General features: G+C 38.1%; 1 protein-coding gene across 1 annotated transcript in view; it reads right to left on the reverse strand.

The window, feature by feature from the left end:
- Positions 1-19,684, reverse strand: part of HELZ (helicase with zinc finger) — a 172,135-nt gene that overhangs the window by 108,366 nt on the left and 44,085 nt on the right. The window contains exons 6-12 of the mRNA XM_011930768.1: positions 17,532-17,656; positions 15,378-15,434; positions 8,938-8,989; positions 7,479-7,554; positions 3,697-3,895; positions 3,135-3,242; positions 1,855-2,152 (exon numbers count right to left, since the gene is read on the reverse strand). Coding sequence (XP_011786158.1) covers positions 1,855-2,152; positions 3,135-3,242; positions 3,697-3,895; positions 7,479-7,554; positions 8,938-8,989; positions 15,378-15,434; positions 17,532-17,656 — 915 coding nt within the window. The remainder of the gene's footprint in view (positions 1-1,854; positions 2,153-3,134; positions 3,243-3,696; positions 3,896-7,478; positions 7,555-8,937; positions 8,990-15,377; positions 15,435-17,531; positions 17,657-19,684) is intronic.

A 19,684-nucleotide genomic window follows, 5' to 3' on the forward strand; every position in this document is an offset into this window, starting at 1 on the left:
GTAGAGACGGGGTTTCACCGTGGTCTCGATCTCCTGACCTTGTGATCCGCCCGCCTCGGCCTCCCAAAGTGCTGGGATTACAGGCTTGAGCCACCACGCCCGGCCTATCATCTGTTTTAATAGTATCGTTCTTTCACATTTTACTGCAGACATTTAACATTTTACATTATTAATTAAATATTTTATTAACTAATAAGAATTCTTGACAACACTTATAAACATTTCTATGGGTAAAGGAGTCTGAGCTATAAGCCACTAATCTACAAGCAAACTTCTAAAATACAACCCACATGTAAGCCAAGAACATCCTTTACAGTTATATTTGAGAGTAGGAAATGTATGTTGGTCTCTCTTTATGACTTAAATCTCTTTATGATTTAAAAAGGATGCTGCCTAGTGGTTCTCAAGGTCTGGTCTCTAAAAGCAACTTACTAGTACGGGGTAGGCAAACTACAACACGAAAGTCAAATGCAGCCATTGTTTTTGAAAATAAAGTTTTATTGGAACACAGTCACTCACACCCATTTGCTTATGTATTGTCTATGGCTGCTTTCTCATTACAACGCAGAGCTCAGTAGTTGCAACAGAGATCACCTGCCCTGCAACACCTACAATATTAACTGTCTGGCCCTCTGCAGAAAGAATTTGCCAAATACTATGCTAATATATATAAGTCAAATACTTTTTTTTATTTTATCAACTACCATATCTATTTAGCTATGGAAATTTATTCTGATTCCAAAGAGTCCTGAAAAGATGACAAAAATACACACTACAGAATAAAAACAAGTAAAAGGGATCCAAGTCAGTGGGAAATAAGGGTAAAGTGAAGTCTGGGTAGTATCAGCACACACAGAAGAAGATGTCATCGAACAATTGTTAAATTTGGGCACCATCGTTGTTTCAAACTTACTAGCAGCTAAAGTAAAGAGGAAGACAGACCAATTTCACCTTTACACTATTTGCAAAAAAATAAAAGTCTAGCATTTGCTCATAAGAAAAACAACTTCTTCTAGGTTCTCATGAATCGGACATTATGGTACATAGCAAAAAACGTCCTCCACAATATGGTTAGTTATAGTCAATACAAAGACAAGTTTCATACAGTTCTGCTTTTTGAAGTGTTTGTTAAATAAATATTTAGTTTTTGTTAAACAGAATAGAACACCTATAAATCCAACTAAGAGCAAAGGAAATGTGGGCTAACATGTCCTTTCTTTGTCCTGTTGGATCTTGGCATAAAATTTAGGTATAGGCAATAAATTGACAATGTACAAAGTAATTCCTTATGTCACACTTACATGTTGAAACCAGGGACCTCTTTCCAAAACCAAAGAGCAGATTAAATTAAAGGCACCTTGGCCTCCTTAACACTAGTGGATGCACGAAATGATTTATAAAGGCTTATTATATTCAAGACTTTTCATTCAGAAATAATGTACTAACATCAGCAAAGTTAACTAGTCAATAGGACATGAAAATAAACATTGTAGGTATATGCACAATTACCATTAAAATGATATTCTACCCAAACTAATATTGAAAGATATTACTGTGCTAAAACCATCCTACTGTGAAATGAAATTGGTAGACCAAAACAGGCCTGATCATCTACTCAAACAAGGTGGGGGAATCCCAAAGCTCAAGCTTTGCCTGGTGGCTCTATGAAGAAATCAGGGCACAGTGTGAACCATTATAAGCCCATTACACAGTAAATGAGTCAATTAATCTATGATTTTTTTTTTCATTATTATTATTCTCTTCCTAGCCATGGAATATATTCAGGGGCCAATACATATGTTTAAATGTTGCTTTTTAATACATTGTATCAGGGAAAAAAAGTCTAAATATTACCTTCTGTAGAAGCTGCATCAATCATTACTCTTTGCATGAGTACTGGTTCCAATCCAAAGTCGAAAACTATGGTTTGGCGAAAAGTTCCAAATATTTCTGTGTTAAATGCTATCCCGACTTTATACACGTAATGATCTAATCCATTTTGGGCCATCTTTCCTCCTATCCATTCTTGACAGTTTTCTGGGACTTCTTGTGATACCTGGGTAGTACTATCTCCGGCAGATATTGCAATGATACTAAAATGAGGACGATGAGCATCATAAAGCAATGCTACACGATACAGCATTCTTGCAGGCTACAAGGAAGTTAAAATAATTCATTGAGTACAAGGGGTGAAAAATCCAATTGTAATTGGGCTCTTCAATGAAAATATCTCCATAAGGGACTTTAACTTCCCCAAGCTTCTAAGATACTATGTTAAAACACAAATTGTGCTTATAAGCCATTTAAGATGAAAATCAGAAGGTTTTTTTAAAAATCAGTTGTTAAAATTATATATTTATGCTATATCGTTAGCCTCCCTTCTCTTCCTATGACATGTTCATTTTTCATTGTGGCAAAAGCTATCACCCTATATAACCATCAACCTTCAACCTTCCATACTCTTCGCCTACAAAAGTTTCATGTAGCCTCAAGTAGGAAGCCTTCATAAGAGGGCAGTTACCTCTGAAAGCACTGGATTGGGTTCAAGGCTGAAGCTAACTGTTCTTAGATTTTTCATCTCTAGATACAGAAAGTACAGCGGAAGAAATGCCACGAAAAAGACAAAAACTTTTCCACTGAGCATACTCATAGAAACTGTTTATTTTGCTTCAGTCTTAAACTTTGACTACTATAATTTAAGATGTGAAGCACTGCAGAAAATGCCCCATATTAAAAACCCATTATCACAGAATTTGTGACTTCATCATACCAAATATAAAAACAAGTTGTTATGGTTTAAAAATCTTAGAACTGCTATATTAAACAATTTTTAAGTAGTTATTTATAAGCCATGAACCCCATCCTATGTCCCAAGTTTAGAAGACAATATGTCAAAGATCTCTTTACCAAATAAATAAATATGAAAGCACCCTAAATATCTACAAAGATTTCATCTAAAAGTATTTTTAAAACTGTACTTTTAATAATCAAAATACAGAAATACACTTTAGAACCTATATATAATATGCTTAGATTAAAATATTTTCAATATTGTTTTAACACAGAGATTCAAAGGTCACAAAAGAGTTGAGAAAATTAAACACAACTTATATGCTTTAGCACAAAATTCATACCTTACAGGTGAGAGCAAAGGTCCATGTCTGGTGGGATTTTTTAGTGCTGACAGTAACTGACAGGTCAGGATTGTGCTCTACCTTTACTCCTTCTATACATTCACTAAGCTGAAAACAGACAGCAATTTACGTTATGTTTTTATTGCTAAGGGCACAAACAAAATCTTTTGCATGGAAAATAAATGTTAACAGTTAAGATGATGATGGAACTGTTTACAGAGCAAAGTATTTTATACCTTCATTTTCAGTAATTTTGATAAGAACAAAATATAGTAAAGCTAAAATAAGAGAGGGAAGAAAATTAATCACCACCACAAAATGGCACTCAAAAACTGCCTGAATGAAGGTAATTAATACGGTACAGGCAAATCTTCAAACGGCTTAGTTCTGCTCTTCATTTTAACAAATGGGTCTACTACAGCTACTAAAAACATCATTCTATCAGAATCAAGTTCTTTGCAAAGAAGATAAGGAAATAAACCAAAATAGAGCACATAATAAAGTCAAGACTCAAGTTCATTGTTTAAGACAAACAAAAAATAATGTAGCTTATTTTCCTCACCACTTTCTCAGGAGACAATGAATTCATCCACTTTTCTATCAAGGTTTCCATGTAACTGCCTGAGAGCTGTTTATTCTCATTTTGCTGTTTCAATTTTATCAGCCGTGAAGCATATCTTTTCTGCCATTCTGCTAGTTCTTCCTGGGAATGTGCTGAAGTACACTGGGCACCATACCTACAGATTCCTTGCTCTAAAAATCTAAGTAGAATAGGAAAGACTGTTTTATCATATACTTTGTTGAACCATTTAAAAATAAACTCCCAGCATTTGCCCTCTGATTCTTCAATAAGAAAAACAAAACTTCATGTGCTGAAAGGCCATATTTATCGTACTGTCTTATATAAAGGAGGGAGAAGAGGTTTAGAGAACATTTACAACAGTTTATCAAAACATCAACTCCCCATATTATTCACTGACTTTCTCTGGAATTAGGGGATCCTAAGGCATAGGTATTCACGTTGGCCCTCCAGAAGGGGCACTAAAAAGTAGCTTCTTTGGTCATATAAGGACCCTATTAGACAATTCCTCTTAGAATAACTGGGTTTTGTTTTTGTTTCCGTTTTGTTTTTTTGGTTTTTTTTGAGACAGAGTCTCGCTCTGTCACCCATGCTGGAGTGCAATGGCGTAATCTCGACTCACTGCAACCTCTGCCTCCCAGGTTCAAGCAATTCTCTGCCTCAGCCTCCCAAGGAGCTGGGATTACAGGCGACTGCCACCACGCCTGGCTAGTTTTTGTATTTTTAGTAGAGACGGGGTTTCATCATCTTGGCCAGGCTGGTCTTGAACTCCTGATTTCTTGATCCACCCACCCCAGCCTCCCAAAGGGCTGGGATAATAGGTGTGAGCCACCATGCCCAGCCAGAGTACGATTTTTTTAAAGCAACACTGACATCAAGTGGATTTGCTGCTCACACACAGGTATGCCCTACTTCCCAAAATGATAAGGACCTTAAAAAATTTTTCTACATATGGGAAATTCATTCTGAAAAAAGTTAACATATGATTAATTACCATTTTAAGGCTTTTAGTTTTCACCTTTAAACATAGTGATTTTACTCTTTTCTACATTACTATTACCTATATTTCACTGAAAATATATTAACTTGCTTGAAGTTTTAAATAAATTTAGAATAAAAGTTTTATATTACAGAGTCACAAATTTATTCAACAGTCATGTTAAATTCAAGGGAATAAATTATAAATGTTCATTTTAAAGGAAACAGAGTCAATGATTTCTCAACGTTTACAACTCAGAAAATTCAACTGACAATTCAGTGATCAAAAACAGATAAAAATAAAATACTTTGATAATTTTTTTTTTTTTTTGAGACAGAGGCTTGCTCTGTTGCCCAGGCTGGAGTGCAGTGACACAATCTTGGCTCACTGCAACCTCTGCCTCCTGGGTTCAAGGGATGCTCCCGCCTCAGTCTTCAGAGTAGCTGGGATTACAGGTGCCCGTCGACACAATGCCTGGCTAGTTTTTGTATTTTTAGTAGCGATGGGGTTGCACCATGTTGGCCAGGCTGGTCTCGAACTCCTGACCTCTCAAGTGATGCACCCGCCTTGGCCTCCCAAAGTGCTGGGATTACAGGCATGAGTCACCATGCCCAGCCCTGATCACTAACTTTTTAAAAAAGTTTTAAATACCCTGCAAAATTATAGGCAAAGCCAGTTTTTAAATAAAAATAATAAAAACACTGATAAAAGATCTGAGAAAAAATGAAAATTAAACTAGTAATATAATTAAATGGTCAGGCGCAGTGGCTCACGCCTGTAATCCCAGCACTTTGGGAGCGCAGATCACCTGAGGTCGGGAGTTCAAGACCAGCCTGACCAACATGGAGAAACCCCATCTCTACTACAAAAGCTGGGGTGGTGGCACATGCCTGTAATCCCAGCTACTTGGAAGGCTGAGACAGGAGAATCACTTGAACCCGGGAAGCAGAGGTTGCAGTGAGCCGAGATCATGCCATTCCACTCCAGCCTGGGTAACAAGAGCAAAACTCCATCTCAAAAATAAATAAATAAATAAAAATAAATGTAATTAAATGTAAATATAAAACTATAAATAGCAAAAGATCGATGTTATATTACAGACCATTTTTCAATTGGAAAAAATATGGATAGTAAGAAATAAAAAAATGAACCATAGCACAATATAAATTTTCAAATGGTTCACCGTTATTTGAAAAAATGAATATATTTAAAACTTTTCCTGATGGTACAACAAAGTACTTGAACTTAAAATTATACTATTTATTAAATTCTGTTACACTTCTGAAGACACATTTAAAATCATTTTATGTTTCTTTTCAGTATGTCTTAATGGACCAAATCTTTGTCTTTCTATTGCTTGGCTTTAAATTATTTCTCTAAAAAGTGTCTGTACTTCATCTGTACTTCATTTGTACTTCAAATCTTCTCATATTTCCTTTTCATAGGACTGCGTTCTATCTCTTCTACAACATAACACCACTAGGATTTTCAATACTTACGCATTAGTTTCCTGACTTTCAGTAATCAAAACCATGTAGCAAATTTCCTTCACTACCAAAAGCGATCCAAAGAGGTACTGAGAATTTATATCTAAAAATCCCACTAGTTACAAGTTCTTACAAAAAGAACCGAAGAGTTTATCATTTTAAATGTAACTTTAATCATTCCTTCCACATTAATAAATAATTATTAAATTTTGAAAGGTTAGCCCTTCAATATGAATTATTCATAAATTCTACATAAGAATTACACAAAGATAATATTTTTCAGAAAGGTTAAAACAATTTAACATTTCTTCATTTTACTTTTTACATAAAGTATTGTCAACTTCGATCACCACAACCTAAGTAAATTTCACATTAACAAATGGCCATGGTCAGGTGTGGTGGCTCACATCTGTAATTCCAGCATTTTGGGAGGCCAAGGCAGGAGAATCGCTTGAGCTCAGGAGTTCAAAACCAGTCTGAGCAACATGGTGAAACCCTGTCTCTACAAAAACATACAAAAATCAGCCAGGCTTAGTGGTACACGCGGGTAGTCCCAGCTACTTGGGAGGCTGAGGTGAAAGGATCACTTGAGCCTGGGAGGCAGAGATGGCAGTGAGCTGTGATTGAGCCACTGCATTCCCATCTGAGCAACAGAGTGAGACTCTGTCTCAGAAAAAAAAAAAAAAAGAAAGAAAGAAAAGAAAAACAAAAGGACAGAAATTAAGTTCAGCCATCATAATACAACTGGTATTATAAAAGACTACTGAGGCCAGGCACAGTGGCTCATGCCTGTAATCCCAGCACTTTGGGAGGCCAAAGCGGGCAGATCATGAGATCAGGAGTTCAAGACCAGCCTGGCCAACACAGTGAAACCCCGTCTCTACTAAACATACAAAAAAATTAGCCAGGTATGGTGGCACGCGCCTGTAATTCCAGCTACTCAGGAGGCTGAGGTAGGAGAATCGCTTAAACCCGGGAGGCGGAGGTTGCAGTGGGCCGAGATCGTGCCACTGCATTCCAGCCTGGGTGACAGGGAGAGACTCCATCTCAAAAAAAATAAATAGATAAAAATAAAAGACTACTGAACAGTCTTAACAACCTGCACTTAGATCACTGTTTTTTAGAATTAAAGGAAGACGACTCATCAATATGCTTTTGACTTTTATTATTTAATGATAATGACCTTTATGGCTTCTGTTTCAAATTGAAAATAAACCACTTTACTCCATTAGATAAGGAAAACTATCTGTTCTTTCAACAAAACATGTCATTGTTTAAAAAAAAAAAATTCACATTACCTTTTACACAAAGTATATTCCTCGCTGCTTGTGATTCCCCTAGGTGGTGGGCGGAAATGCCAACCATTACAAGACCCTAGGGAGTAATTAGGATATAGTCTTATCATTTGAGGCTAGCCAGTAATTCTGATATTTTAATGTATAAGAAATACTACAATCCCTCCACATACATCATCCCATATGATGTAAAAAAGAACATGACATACTTGCCTCTACCAAAAAAGTAATCTACCAATCAGCTACATAAAACGTAGGAATCACTGAAGAGGCAGTTTCCCAGCAGTTAGTTAAATCAAGCTGGTGACTCTGACTCTGTCCTAGCAACTGGTGGACAGGTTTCCATGCAATCTCTTCCCTAACAGTACAAGGCGGGTGGCTGGTATATTTGTCATTTCTTAGGCATGGGATGTTTGTCTATCAGGAATTCCTTCAGGAATGAAAAAAATCATTGTATCCTGGAAGGAAAGCTTACATAACAAATTCCACTACTGCATAGTGAGAAGTTCCATGTTATCACATTATCATCCATGTTCCTTAGGATTTGTCTGTCACATGTCACTGTAGAATGTAATCCTTTTTTATAATTGAAATAAAGTTCAAAAAGTTGAATTCTGAGACAGGAGCTAGAAACACAATTATTTATTTACTTGTGAATACAATGAGCTTTGATTTGTTTGGATAAGAGTTTCTAAATAAGCCAGGGAAAATAAGGATTATGAGGGAAAACAGACTAGAACTTTATAGAGGTTGAGCAACAACAAGTTTCAAGGAACTTACAGTCATTTTCTGCTCCCTCACAAGTCATTATGTCCCCCAGAAAAGGAAAAGAAAGATATTCAGCCAGGTTGAGTTTAAAGCTGTGCTTCATCTCTTACTAGCTGTGTGACTTTGGGGCAACTCTTAAACCTTAATGTCAGTTTCATCACCCATCAAAAAGATGAAGAAGGACTCTAAGAAGTCAGTACATGTTTTGTGAAAGACACTGCCCATAGTACACAGCATTCAGCAGGCACTCAATGAATGTTCATCTTTTCCCTTTCCTCTGGTGAGAGGAGAGGAGATCACAGAGTTTCATTAGGGCAGGAACAACTCAGCTTACAGATCAAAACTTCCAAAAAGTGGTAACTGTACTAGCACAGGACTGAGAGAGAAGGAAAATCTTCCCTCTACAGATTGTTCAGAATGATGTTTAAATTTAGTCTTACATGGAGGCAAGGAAATAAACAAGATGATCTCTGAAGTTACCTCCTACCTCCATTATTCCATTCTTCTATGAAAAGGTACCAGGGAGAAAATTGCTTTCATCGACACCTACTTCTTAAAATTAAAATCTTATATTCTCTTCTACATCTCCATTTACATGTACTGCAACTCAGTAAATTTTCTCCCAATAATTAATAAAAAAAAAGCAAAGCCCATATTCACAGCCACCAGAAGTTACACAGCGTTTGGCACTTACCCTCGTCTAAGTCTTCCACGTGATATCCAGAGAGGGCGTTACTAGTTGCTGTCTGCAATTTTCCAAATGAAAGACATTTTTTAAGGAAGAAATAATCAGTTGATGCTGAACTAAATTTGAACATTTTCAACATTAAAACAAAGGTGAAGTTGGAATACTCAGAAATTTTTAATAACATTAATATGTTGCCAATGATTTTTGTCTTTTTCTATGTTAAACTACAATTAAATATGGAAAACATGTATTTGTGAGGCTCTCATTAAGGAAACTGATAGAGACCTCCTACACAGCAACTAACTGGCAGAAGAAGAGAAGTGCAAATCCCCGGTCCTGAACCTCAAGGGGTAGCATCTTCCATCCATTTATTCACTTTACTCTCCTCTTCATAACACCTAGAAAATGTCTGATTACAGAGGTCCTTTTCCATTTTTTTTTCTTTTTTTTTTTTTTTGAGACCAAGTCTTGCTCTTTCACCCAGGCTGGAGTGAAGTGGCGCAATCTCAGCTCACTGCAACCTCCACCCCCTGGGTTCAAGTGATTCTCCTGCTTTAACCTCCTGAGTAGGTGGGATTACAGATCCCCATCACCATGCCTGACTAATTTTAGTCTTTTTAACAGAGACGGGGTTTCGCCATGTCGGCCAGGCTGCTCTCCAACTCCTGACCTCAGGTGATCCACCCACCTCGGCCTCCCAAAGTGCTGGAATTACAGGCATGAGCCACCGCGCCCCACTAGAGGTTCCTTTCTCTTGCAGCTAATGGCATGCTACCACTTTGGAGCCTGGGAGCACTTCCTGCCAGGTCCCCTACTCACTCTGAGATGAGCCCTTCTCCCATAGAGAAGTCCAAGTCTAGGGATCCATTCGCTCTAACATCCTCAGATAAATCACCAATCTGCATATTTGGTTCTAACTTTACCCTAAGCTCTACACCTCCAATTTCAACAAAGCGCCAACCATAGTACTTTTTCTAAACTATTCTGTAGTATTTTACATGCTGGATCGTTATCAGCTATATACAGATCTGCTGTCAGCAGTCTGTAACTGCCTTTCTATATTCTTGTACCTCTCAAAGTATCTGGCACATAATAATGGGTGCTCAGTAAATGTTGGATGAGTGGGTGGGTGGAGAGATAGACCGTTGATGAGATGGATGGAGGGATGGATGGATGGATGGATAGGTGGGTGGGTGGGTGGATGGATGGATGGATGGGTGGGTGGATGGGTGCATGGATGGATGGGTAAACAAATTGGTGGGTGGATGGGTGGGTGGGTGGGTGGATAGATGGATGGATGATTAGATGGGTGGATAGGTGAACGGGTGGGTGGATGGATGGATGGACAGGTGGGTGGGTGGATGGGTGCATGGGTGGGTGGATGGGTGCATGGATAAATGGATGATTTACCTAAGCACTTTAAATGTAATAGGTCCAAAGCAAAATTCATCAACTTTATCCCAAAGTTGATCCTTCTTCAGCGTCCTTTATCACAAGTTAATGGATTCTTCGTACCCAAAGAGAGCCAAGCTGAAATTTTTAAAGCCATCTTGAACTCCTCCCTCTTCTATCATGCTCTGAATATTCTCCAAATCTTGTCCAAATAGGTCCAGAATGTCTTTCACCTCTCTTACATTCTCTCCTCCCACTTCCACTGTCCTAGGTAAAGCCCTAATTACCACTTGTCTCATTTATCCCTGAACCAACTGACAGCTTGCCAGTCTTGCCCTGTATCAAGTCACCTGTGGGTCTTTACTAAGTGATATGGTTTGGCTGTGTCCCCACCCAAATCTCATCTTAAATTGTAGCTCCCATAATTCCCTCATGTTGTGGGAGGGACCCAGTGGGAGATAACTGAATCATGGGGGCAATTTCCCCTGTATCATTCTTGTGGTAGCGAATGAGTCTGATAACATCTACTGGTTTTATAAGGGGAAACTCCTTTCACTTGGCTCTCATTCTTCTTGTCTGCCGCCATGTGGATGCGCCTTTCACCTTCCGCTATGATTGTGAGCCCTCCCCAGCCACATGGAACTGTGAGTCCATTAAACCTTTCTACTGTAAACTGCCCAGTCTCAAGTATGTCTTTATTAGCAGCGTGAAAACAGACTAATACAGACTAATATACTTAGCTATCCCTATCCTTTAAACTCAGTTCTCACACTTTTGCCTCCCTGATTTCCCTGCAGAGTTTTCCCCTTTCCCTGCCTGTATTTTGTGATAGCACTTACTGACCACAGGCTGCCCTGTGTGCACATTAGCTATGTGCATCTCTCACCTGACAGATTGCTTTTCATGGACATCTCAGCTTTCCAGAGCCTTGAACAGCACAGGTGCTTAGTAAATGTTAAACTGAATCAGGAGGAGTAAACAATACCCCAAGATGAAATCTGGAATATCTTGTACCATAGAAAGAACGTCATGAATGCTAACTGGTCATAACTGAAACAATACTATCACTATAATTTATATGTGGTTGATTAAATTGTCCTTTTTTGGTTGGGCTTGAACTAAACTCTGTAATACTGTTTCTACAGGAAAATGCCTTCTGATTATCAGTAAAGCACTAACTAAGGAGTTTTTAAAAGGCAACCTATTCTTTTTGTAAAATGAAGGACTGAATATAAGAATACACAGATTAGGCCGGGCGCGGTGGCTCAAGCCTGTAATCCCAGCACTTTGGGAGGCCGAGACGGGTGGATCACGAGGTCAGGAGATCGAGACCATCCTGGCTAATACGGTGAAACCCCATCTCTACTAAAAAGTACAAAAAACTAGCCGGGCGATGAGGTGGGCGCCTGTAGTCCCAGCTACTCGGGAGGCTGAGACAGGAGAATGGCGTGAACCCGGGAGGCGGAGCTTGCAGTGAGCTGAAATCCGGCCACTGCACTCCAGCCTGGGCAGGACAGCAAGACTCCGTCTCAAAAAAAAAAAAAAAAAAAGAATACACAGATTAACAAATCAGGAGTAACTACTCATATTATAAGCATTCTATGCTGCAAAAAAAAAAAAAAAAAAAAAAGCCACTAAAAGATCTCTTTAAATTCTCCAAGCAAGGTCTATGTTGCCACTGTCACAAACTAGCCCTTCAAATGATTCTGTTTACATAACATATATAAACAGATAAGCTAAAAATTCACTGCAAGCAGGAAAATTTTAAAGTATCCCTTTTTAAAACCTATCAAAATAAATTTATCAAATGTGCAAGAAAAATAACAGGAATAAAAATGTTTAATAAACATTATTAAAATGTTTTGGTCATAAAATAAAGCCTAAAACACTTATGAATATTGGAGAGAACACCACACAGTGCATTTCAGCAGGCAGCGCCTGCAAGGATCAGTGATGACCCACGCGGGCCTGTGCTGACACTGAGCTCTAGGTCTCATGGGGATCTGGGGAGCAGCACAGGCTCAGCAGAGAACTGGTAAAGTAAGGCACTCAGCCCGGCTAAGTATTTAGCAGTACTGGCTTTTAGGTTCCAAAGTGTTGTGATTGTTTTCTTAAACACTCTATTTATGCGCTCATACTCCAAAACAAAAAGAAAAGTTTATCATCATTAGTCTTTACTGACACCTTCAGGAAAAACGGCCAAAGATTACACTGCTAGAACTATAAATTCAGAATTAAATCTATTAATCAGATATTTTAAATGTTACTAAAGAATATTTACTAAACAATACTTGTTTTTGTTTTTATAAATCAGCCTTGAGTTCCAGGTCTTTAGTCTCACCCACTAGCATTTCCAAGTTAAATGTCAACTTAGCCCAATCTTTAAATAACAAATTGTTGCTATTTTTAATGTGTCATGTGCAATAATCAATAAGGGTAGCATTGTTTGTTAGCTTTTCCTAAACGGTTATCTTTTAATAACATCAATTCACTAACCAAAAAGACTACTACTCTAGTCAGATAGAAAAAAAATTACAAAAACTTAAGTCACTTCTTCCAAAAGTATAGTCACAAAATAAAGGTCAAGTGATATTTGTGGCCTTACATGCAACAGGATTATAAACATTAAAAATAAAATAAATTACATGTGTTTATCAGATGTAAAGCTGGTAATTCAATTAAGGCAATAAAAGAAGAACAAAGCCAAAAATCTTAATGAAATGAAAGGTCATTTTATGCTCTCATTTTAAAAGTCTACAACATTTACAACTGCCTTCTGTTACTTCTTAGAAATTAAAATGGCTACATATACACTATTAGGTTGGTGCAAAAGTAATTGTGATTTTGCCATTACTTTATTTATTTATTTATTTATTTATTGACACAGTCTTACACTGTCGCCCAGGCTGGAGTACAATGGTGCAATCTAGGCTCACTGCAACCTCCACCTCCTGGGTTCAAGCCATTCTCCTGCCTCAGCCTCCCAAGTAGATGGGATTACAGGCGCCTGACACCATGCCTGGCTAATTTTTGTATTTTTAGTAGAGACAGGGTTGCAACATGTTGGTCAGGCTGGTCTCAAACTCCCGACCTCAGGTGGTCCGCCCACCTCGGTCTCCCAAAGTGCTGGGATTCTAGGCGTGAGCCACCGCACCGGGCCTGTTTTGCCATTTCTTTCAAAGGCAAAAACTGCAATTACTTTTGCACCAACCTAATACCTATATATACATATGGCTTTGAAGTTAGTGAGTGCTTACTGATTCTTGGTTAATTCACAATCAGGCAACATAAGACAAAGAAAATGAAATTTAGAAGAAAAAGCCTAATAGTAGCAAAACAGTTATTTTTTCCAGCTTGCATAATCCATGGTAACCATCTTCTTTGCTGTTTTTTGGTATGAACTGGGATACATTACTACATTTGGAATCGAAAGGAACCTACAGGAGGTCAAAGTTGACACCAGGGTCTCTGCACATCCCCTCTGGCTGTCTGAAGTGCCCTCCATTTCACTCTCCGTGAGGTAAGCACCTTCTCGACTCTCAGCTCTTGGTTTAACTGTCTCAGTCCCTGGCCACCAAATCCAGTGATTTTTCCAGCAGAAGAGTTCATTCTTTTCCCTCATACCACCTACCTCTCTGTGAATTACACCTATGATTGTTTAATTCATTTATTTGTCTATCTCCTTCCTAAACTTTAACCTCCAAGAGGACAAGAACCATGTTCAGTGCTGTATCCCCAGCAACAAGCACGGTACCTAGCACACAGGAAGTGCTCAATTCTTGAATAAATAAGCCAATTAATCACTGTACGTGGGCTTTTATTTATGACCAAAGCTGACAAAATGGCTATTTTTTAAATAGGACATCTAAAAATAAAAATATTTTTATATGCCTATATGAAGAAGAGAAATTTGAGACTTACAAAGCTCAGGGCCTTTTTTTTTTTTTAATTTATTTATTTATTTTTTATTTTTTTATTTTTTGAGACGGAGTCTCGCTCTGCCGCCCAGGCTGGAGTGCAGTGGCCAGATCTCAGCTCACTGCAAGCTCCCCCTCTCAGGTTCACGCCATTCTCCTGGCTCAGCCTCCCGAATAGCTGGGACTACAGGGGCCCGCCACCTCGCCCGGCTAGTTTTTCGTATTTTAGTAGAGACACGGGTTCACCGTGTTAGCCAGGATGGTCTCGATCTCCTGACCTCGTGATCCACCCGTCTCGGCCTCCCAAAGTGCTGGGATTACAGGCTTGAGCCACCACGCCCGGCCTGCTCAGGGCCTTTTACATGCCACTGTTGTCCCTGACCTTCCTTCCATGTGTCCTCCAAGTCCTTCACTGAAGTACTTTTTTGTTCACTATTTATCCTCACACACATTATTTCCATCTCCTAAACACATTCCTCAAAGACAGTCCTTAAGTCACAGACTTCCATCAGGTGCTTTAAAAGAGACAAAAAGAAGGCCTGGTGTGGTAGCTCATGCCTGTAATCCCAGCACTTTGGGAGGCAGAGGCAGACAGATCACTTGAGCCCAGGAGACCAGCCGGGGCAACATGGCAAAACTCCATCTCTAGCAAAAATTAAAAATAAAAATATTAGCCAGGCAGTGGAATGCGCCCGTAATTCCAGCTACTCAGGAGGCTTAGGTGGGAGGATCACCTGAGCCGAGGGAGGTCGAGGTTGCAGTGAGCCGTGATCACGCCACTGCACTCCAACCTGGGTAACAGAGTGAGACCCAGTCTCAAATAAATAAATAAGAAATAAATAAGGCTTGAGAAGTATCTCATTTTTAATGATAGCATTTCATTTTCTAGTAGCCAGAAGTAGTTAAAAACTAAATTTTCCCAATCATCTTCCCATTTGTTGTACAGAAGAAGCAGCGTTCCCAGGATGGGACTGTGGGTTACGGGGGTTACGAGGGTAGGCTGGCAGTACCACTGCCCCACCTTCACAGACTTGCCTTCTGGCTGATGTCACAAAGGTTTTCCAAAATTTAATACATAATGCTTACTAGACAGATTGAGTCAAACTCTTCCAAACAGATCCACTGAAATGGTCTTACCTCTGTTTCTGAAAGAAGTGTTTTTAGTCTTGTCAAATCCTTTGTTACCATCCCATTCTGAAAGGGTGAATAAAAAAGAGAAAAACCAATTAGTATATTGGTTCTTTACTATGGCAACTTAGCTCAATTCCTCTGTTGTTTCTGAAGTTTATTTGTAAAAAACAATGTTATCCTCATCCCTCATCACTACTACTATTAACAATGATAATAAAGCAACACATCTACAAGGAAAGTTTAAAAGGTTAACAGGAAAAACTATATAGAGTGCCTTTTCTGGTAAGTAAAACCACTGTATTCACCTTACATTAATTAAAATTAATTCAAGAAAATATTAACAACAGGTACCACCACAGAGCAAGATAGCATAAATGAAAAGGAAAATAATCTATAGCTGTTTTTAACCTTTTCCCTAAGATTAATAAGCTTTTATGTACAAAATGGTGAACTCAGCCATGATTCAGAAAGATTCATAAGCTGATCACACCACTTTAAAAATGACTCTTTAATAAAAGGAAAATACTTTTCTGAAATCTAAATTTCTTTGAGATTTAAAAGCAAATTACTCTTTACTAGTTTTAAATTTAAAAACAACGGGTAAAACTGTAATAGACTTAACTTATACAGAAAAGCCCTTTAATGACAATCTTAATAACAAAGAAGAGATATATTCCTTTATCATCTACTTAGAACTAAATAGCTATATAATTTTTCTATGCTAATAAATTTTAGCTTTTAAGTTCATTTGTGAATCTGGTGAAATCAAAAGACACTGATAAACATAATTAAACAAGTCACTGCACAATAATTTCTTAGAAAATAACTATCCCGAGATAGGCCAATACGTTACACTCAAAAATATACCAAGTACTTTCCTAACTTCTTTTTAACCAAATATAGTTATTTAATATTTGCAGTAAAAGCACAAATCTGCCTCCTAATTTTATCACCTATATCAATTCAGAAGAATAGGTAAGATACAGGGAATTCACAGAGCAGAGCAAAGTATAAATATATTTTCTTGCTCTGTTTTTCATTACGATTCTTGAAAATTATCAACAAATTTCATAGGTTATGAATTGGTTTTAAAAAAAAGGTTATAGCTCTTTTCTTCCACTTTCTACAGATTATCAATTCCAAAGTTTCAAAAAGTAGTCTTTCAACTATCTCAACCAAAAAGAAGCCAAAAAATTAAACACAGTGCTGATCAAGTGGCACATGCCTATTGCCCTAGCTATTGAGGAGGCTGAAACAGCATCACTCGAGCCCAAGAGTTCAAAGCTGCAGTGCACTATGATCACCCCCTGTGAATAGCCACTGCACTCCAGCCTCAGCAATATAGCAAGACCCCGTCACTTAAAAAAATCAAATGCTACATTTACAAAATTGATTATAAAGTCTGAATAGAGTTAGCTAGTTCCATCAGAGCGGTTATGGATATTACTTACACACATATGAAAAGAAACAGAAGCCCTTATTACTTAGTCTGGATAGATTTAAACATTTATGAAATAAATTGTTGAATTTAAGAACCCTATCAGAGCATATGTCCACATCAGCATTTTAAAACTCAGGCTCTGTTAAATCCTATCTTCAAAGAAAATCACTTAGTTAACCTAAATTATTTTAAAGTATCTATAATTCTTATACATATAATCACAAACTACAAGAATCAATAATTAAACATCAGTTTGGTCTTGAAAAAAGAGCAGGGGCTCACGCCTGTAATCCCAGCACTTTGGGAGGCCAAGGAGGGAGGATCACTTGAGCCCAGGAGTTCAAGACCAGCCCGGGCAACACGATCAGACCTCGTCTCCACAAAAAGTCAAAAATTAGCAGGGATGGTGGTGCGCATCTGTAGTCCCAGCTACACAGGAAGCTGAGGCAGGAGGATCGCTTAGGCCTAGAAGGTTGAAGCTGCAGTGTGCAGTGATCACACCACTTCATTCAGCCTAGACAACAGACTGAGACCTTGTCACACACAAAAAAAGAAAGAACGAAAAGAAAAACAGGTTATTACATCTCAGGATACTCATGAATTTTGCTTTCTAATAAGAACTAAGAGAAAAAAAGATACACTTTTTTCCCCACAATATACCCAAGGAATCAAATAAAAATTTGTTTTCAGGCATACAAAATTAGAGCTTATCAACATACCAGGGACTCTCCCGTCAGTGACTTGGCAAGAATGGTGGATATAGGTTGGAGCTTCCCTTTCAGCTGCATGCAGCAAAGCACTGCCCGAAAGGCATCCTCTCCCTTGGCCAGTCCTTCTCCCAGCACTGCCATGAAAGAACAGCCATCATTAACCACATGGACATTTAATGCACAATTTTCTTGATTATAGTATTAACACACTACCACAAGCATGGCTTTTTATATGTTAAAACAATAACTTCAAATACTAGAGGGAAGCACTGGTGTTTCTGTCCTGTCCAAAACAGGCATATAAGAACAAGAAAAAACATGCAGCAATAAACATATCGAACTTACAACCAGTTGAGATCAAAATCACAGGAAGAATCAATCCAAAAGCTCTCGAGGGAAAAATACTGTTCAACCTACGAACTGGGTAAACGAGGGCTTTTAAATTGCACACTTAGCTGAATAAAGTTCTCATGTTTTTTACAGTGACATAAGACTGGGTACCATTAAAATGAATAAGAATAGAAACTGCAAATCTCAACTAGATATTCCTAAGCAATTAAGAATTAGTCTAGGGCCAGGCGCGGTGGCTCACGCCTGTAATCCCAGCACTTTGGGAGGCTGAGGAGGGCGGATCACGAGGTCAGGAGATTGAGACCATCCTGGCTAACACGGTGAAACCCCATCTCTACTAAAAATACAAAAAATTAGCCGGGTGTGTTGGCGGCCACCTGTAGTCCCAGCTATACGGGAGGCTGAGGCAGGAGAATGGCGTGAACCCGGGAGGTAGAGCTTGCAGTGAGCCGAGATCACGCCACCGCACTCCAGCCTGAGTGACAAAGCGAGACTCTGTCTCAAAAAAAAAAAAAAGGAATTAGTCTTTATCAAATCCAACAAGATTTACTAAGAATCCAATGGCCCAGTGGCCATAGAAAATGCTACCCAAATTGTTTGCAAGGGTTTGCAGATTTAATCTAACACAATCATGAGGATCATGTTTCTAACAAAACAGAATATACTCATTTTTATGTCATGTCATTTGAGATGATTTCTCACAGCAACTGCTAATGGTTCAACTAGCAGAGCAATCTGTATCCTTCTCTGCATTGCTAAGTCCAAGGTTCTATTATTAGTTTGTACATACTTTAGCTTCCTTTGCAAGAAAATAATTTGCTGAAAGAAAATATTTTAGAAATTATTTTTTAAATTATTTCCAAGGAAATGTTTCTTTTAAGTATAGTATAACACACCATACATATAAAGTCCACTGGATCTGTTCATATTTTTGTTATGAATATATCTTCTCATATTGTTTGATTTTTTATTACACAAACAAAAAAGTTCATCATAACCTCACTACTCAACAGTTTTCACTTATTCATTTTCTCCTCCAATTCTGATCAATATTCACATAATATTTACAATGATTGTAACTGATGCCAATATGACAGCCTGTATTCTACTTTTTTGCCCTCAGCACATTCAGTATTTTCCATGTGATCAGTGCTTATCATATTATTGGCTACATAATGTTCTATCAAGTAGATACATCAACTTATTTAACCCTTCCCTTGCAAGATAATTCCAATTATTAACTATTAAAAATAACACCATAATAAAGATCTTTACATATACCCTTTATTGAATGAGATTACTAAATTGAAAGTTGCAGTCTCTCTGTATTTGAAAGGGTTTTATTCAATTATTTTTAGTTTGGACAAATCTATTGTTTCAATCCATCCATATTACAGATCACTCATCTACTCAACAGTCACTAGATAATTCCAATTAAGTGAAAAACTCCAATAAGGTATCATTAAGAATCTCTTGAGTGTCTTACAAAGTTCCAGGGTAAGTATTCATTTCCCTAAGATCTTACTATTCCTAAAACTCTTCAAATCTGACCTTGGGCAAGTTACTTTATCTCTCTGACCCTCAGTGTGGCCATCTGTAAAATAGAAACATGTATAAATTTGCCATTAAAGATTAAATGAAATAATACAAGTAAAATGCTCTTGCCAGGCATGGTGGCTCACGCCTGTAATCCCAGCATTTTGGGAGGCTAAGGCCGGCAGATCACTTGAGGTCAGGAGTTCAAGACCAGCCTGAGGCCGGGCGCGGTGGCTCAAGCCTGTAATCCCAGCACTTTGGGAGGCCGAGACGGG

This window comes from Colobus angolensis, unplaced genomic scaffold (assembly GCF_000951035.1).
Source record: "Colobus angolensis palliatus isolate OR3802 unplaced genomic scaffold, Cang.pa_1.0 Scaffold1, whole genome shotgun sequence".
Taxonomy (NCBI): domain Eukaryota; kingdom Metazoa; phylum Chordata; class Mammalia; order Primates; family Cercopithecidae; genus Colobus; species Colobus angolensis.